The sequence below is a fragment of the Physeter macrocephalus genome, unplaced genomic scaffold, assembly GCF_002837175.3.
Source record: "Physeter macrocephalus isolate SW-GA unplaced genomic scaffold, ASM283717v5 random_51, whole genome shotgun sequence".
NCBI lineage: Eukaryota > Metazoa > Chordata > Mammalia > Artiodactyla > Physeteridae > Physeter > Physeter macrocephalus.
The window spans coordinates 74,248-76,966 of NW_021145333.1; the positions used below are offsets into that span (position 1 = coordinate 74,248).

Here is a 2,719-nt window from a genome sequence, read left to right on the forward strand (position 1 = left end):
TTTAACTTTCGTTCTACAGAACAATATAAAACTTTCACCTTAATATAGACAGATTTCTCTCTCTCTATATATATATATATATTTTTTTTTAATATTTCCCAGTCTTTTTTTAAATTTTGTTTTTTTATTTATTTTTGACTGTGCTGGGTCTTCGTTTCTGTGCGAGGGCTCTCTCTAGTTGCGGCAAGCGGGGGCCACTCTTCATTGCGGTGCGCGGGCCTCTCACTGTCGTGGCCTCTCTTGTTGCGGAGCACAGGCTCCAGACGCGCAGGCCCAGCAGTTGTGGCTCGCGGGCTCTAGAGCGCAGGGTCAGTAGTTGTGGTTCACGGGCCCAGTTGCTCCGCGGCCTGTGGGATCTTCCCAGACCAGGGCTCGAACCTGTGTCCCCTGCATTGGCAGGCGGATTCTCAACCACTGCGCCACCAGGGAAGCCCTCTATATGTTTTAAATAGATGCATGACATTCCTTCAGATGTAGACAGATGTCACTGGTTAGCACCTGGGAGGGTAGCTGAATAACCAGCTCAGCTGCATGCCTCTACCTGAGCCAAGAGACCCCCGCCCCCCTGATGGATGGGGGGTACCTGTTGGTTACGCGGCTGGGTGCTGGGTCAGGTCAGTTCCTCCTGCTTTTACTCCTTTTTTTGTTTTTTAATTAATTAATTTATTTATTTTGGCGGCGCCAGGTCTTAGTTGCAGCACGCAGGATCTTCATTGCGGCATGCCTGCGGAATCTAGTTCCCTGACCAGGGATCAAACCCGGGCCCCCTGCATTGGGAGCGTGGAGTCTTACCCACTGGACCATCAGGGAAGTCCCTGCTTCTACACCTTTTGGGAGCTGCCCGTGGCTTTGTGTTTCTGGAAGCCATGGTAACCCGCCCCCCCCCCAACCCTGCCCCCAGTCACTGGTCATTGAGGGCCAGGAAGAGAGGGCGCTAGACATCTGCTCTCCTGCTGCCCAGTTAACACCACGTCCTCGGAATCCCCTCTCCCCGTCTGTCAGGTGGCAAAGGGAGAAAGTCGGCCCTCCCGGGGGGACTCTGAAAGCCAGGGCCGGGGCTCTACGCGGCACAGCGGTTCCCTCCCGCAGGGTCCCCTACTGCAGACGTGAGCCATCCAGAACGAGGGAGGCACAGATTCCAAATCGGGAAGCAGCACCTATGGCTCTGTACCTCGTGGGACTGGGTCTGGTCAGCATGCCCAGATCTCTTCCCTCCTGCCTGGCCGGCAGCAGTGTGGACCTGCGCTGGGCTCCAGACCCCATGTCCCTGCCTCAGTGCTTCTTGCCCATGGCTCTAAGCCAGCCCCGTGCCTTGACCTTATTCTCATCCCACCAGGTTTACTTCCTCTGCGGCACCTCTGCCTGCTGCCCCTCAGGGCTGAAGACTTACTCGACTACATGTAGCTCTGGGGCTGCAGGTGAGTCCAGGGTGGAGGACAAAATAGGGGGTTCTTTGTTCTTTCATGTCTGCAGGCCTGTTCCTGGCTTCTGAGCCACGTGGGGAGCCGGACGGCAATGAGCCTCAGGTCACCACAATGACATTGCCAGGCCCAGAGCATGGTGAGCTCTCCCGGGCCACTGGGCTTTGAGGATTCCTACAGGTGGTAGTCTGCACTGGGGCCTGCAGCTGTGAGGCTGTGGGCAGGCCCCTCAGGCCTTGGCCCTCCGGGGTGTGCTGACAAAATGGGGAAGCTCCGGCTATAGTGAGGGCAGGAGATGGTGTAACTGGATTCACTGGGGAACTAAGCTAAGCTAGCCATGGTCCACCTCATCTGCAAAAGGGCAGCTTCAGCTCTGCCCAGTGTGACTACCAAGGGCTGGGGTTTGGGGAGAGAGTTGGAGGGGCCCTTGCCCAGCCCTGCCATCCTCCAGATCCCTTTCGTCTGGCAGGCTCCACCATGAGCTGCAACACAAGCCCTCTCCTCTGGGTAATTCTTTTGCTGTTGGCTGTTGTCCTGGTCCGAGGGGTTGGCGTCTTTGTGGACCTGAGCCAGGCCAAGCCCAGAAGCTCCTGGAAGGCAACAGAAGGTGAACAGGCTGAATAGACCCTTGTTTCAAGCCTAGTGAAAGCAGGTGTGGAAGAGCTCCTTGTGGTGACTAGACAGAATCATTCTCATCTTAGACACTTGCTCTTCAGAGTCAGCTCTGTCCTTCCAGAATTGCGGCCTCTATTACTGGGTAGAGTCCAATGCCTCCCAGGACTGAATTTAGGAGACTTTGCCTCTCTGCAAGGAAAGGCAGCATTCCAGGCAGAGAAAGCAGGACAAGAGAAGGTAGGGGGAGGTCAACTCATGGCAGAGTCAAAGAACAGCAATAGCTGGGAATCGGGAACCTGGCAGGGCTAACGGCCTGTGAAGGCTTGTCACCTTCTCACAGACACAGGAGTTCTGACTGGGCATCCTCGAAGCATGCCACTTGGTTGCCATCGTGGATGAGGGAATCCAGAGCTCCCGGGGCTGAAAGAACTAAACTTGACTTGAACAAGCTTCTCCCGCTCCCCCTCTGAGCCTCCCAGCCTCCCAGAGAGGATGCTGGCTACTTCCCCCATCACCAGCCCCCTTCCCACTCCCTTGGCCCCTGGGACTGTTCCACACAGGGATGTCGGCACAGGCTGAATGGCAGCCTGTTGGCCCTGATGCTGCCTGATGCCACAGCGGGCACGGCTGCCAGACAGGTCAGTACCAGTGCTGGCTGTGCTGCTGACAGTCTGCTCGTGTAT

At 56.2% G+C, this 2,719-nt stretch overlaps 1 protein-coding gene across 1 annotated transcript in view; it reads left to right on the forward strand.

Annotated features, from left to right (window-relative positions):
- ZP1 (zona pellucida glycoprotein 1) overlaps positions 1 to 2,194 on the forward strand; it is a 22,011-nt gene extending 19,817 nt beyond the window's left edge. Inside the window, 5 exon segments of the mRNA XM_055082238.1 lie at positions 1,333 to 1,418; positions 1,506 to 1,553; positions 1,556 to 1,601; positions 1,693 to 1,703; positions 1,753 to 2,194. Coding sequence (XP_054938213.1) covers positions 1,333 to 1,418; positions 1,506 to 1,553; positions 1,556 to 1,601; positions 1,693 to 1,703; positions 1,753 to 2,045 — 484 coding nt within the window. The 3' untranslated portion in view covers positions 2,046 to 2,194.
- The last annotated feature ends 525 nt before the right edge of the window (positions 2,195 to 2,719 follow it).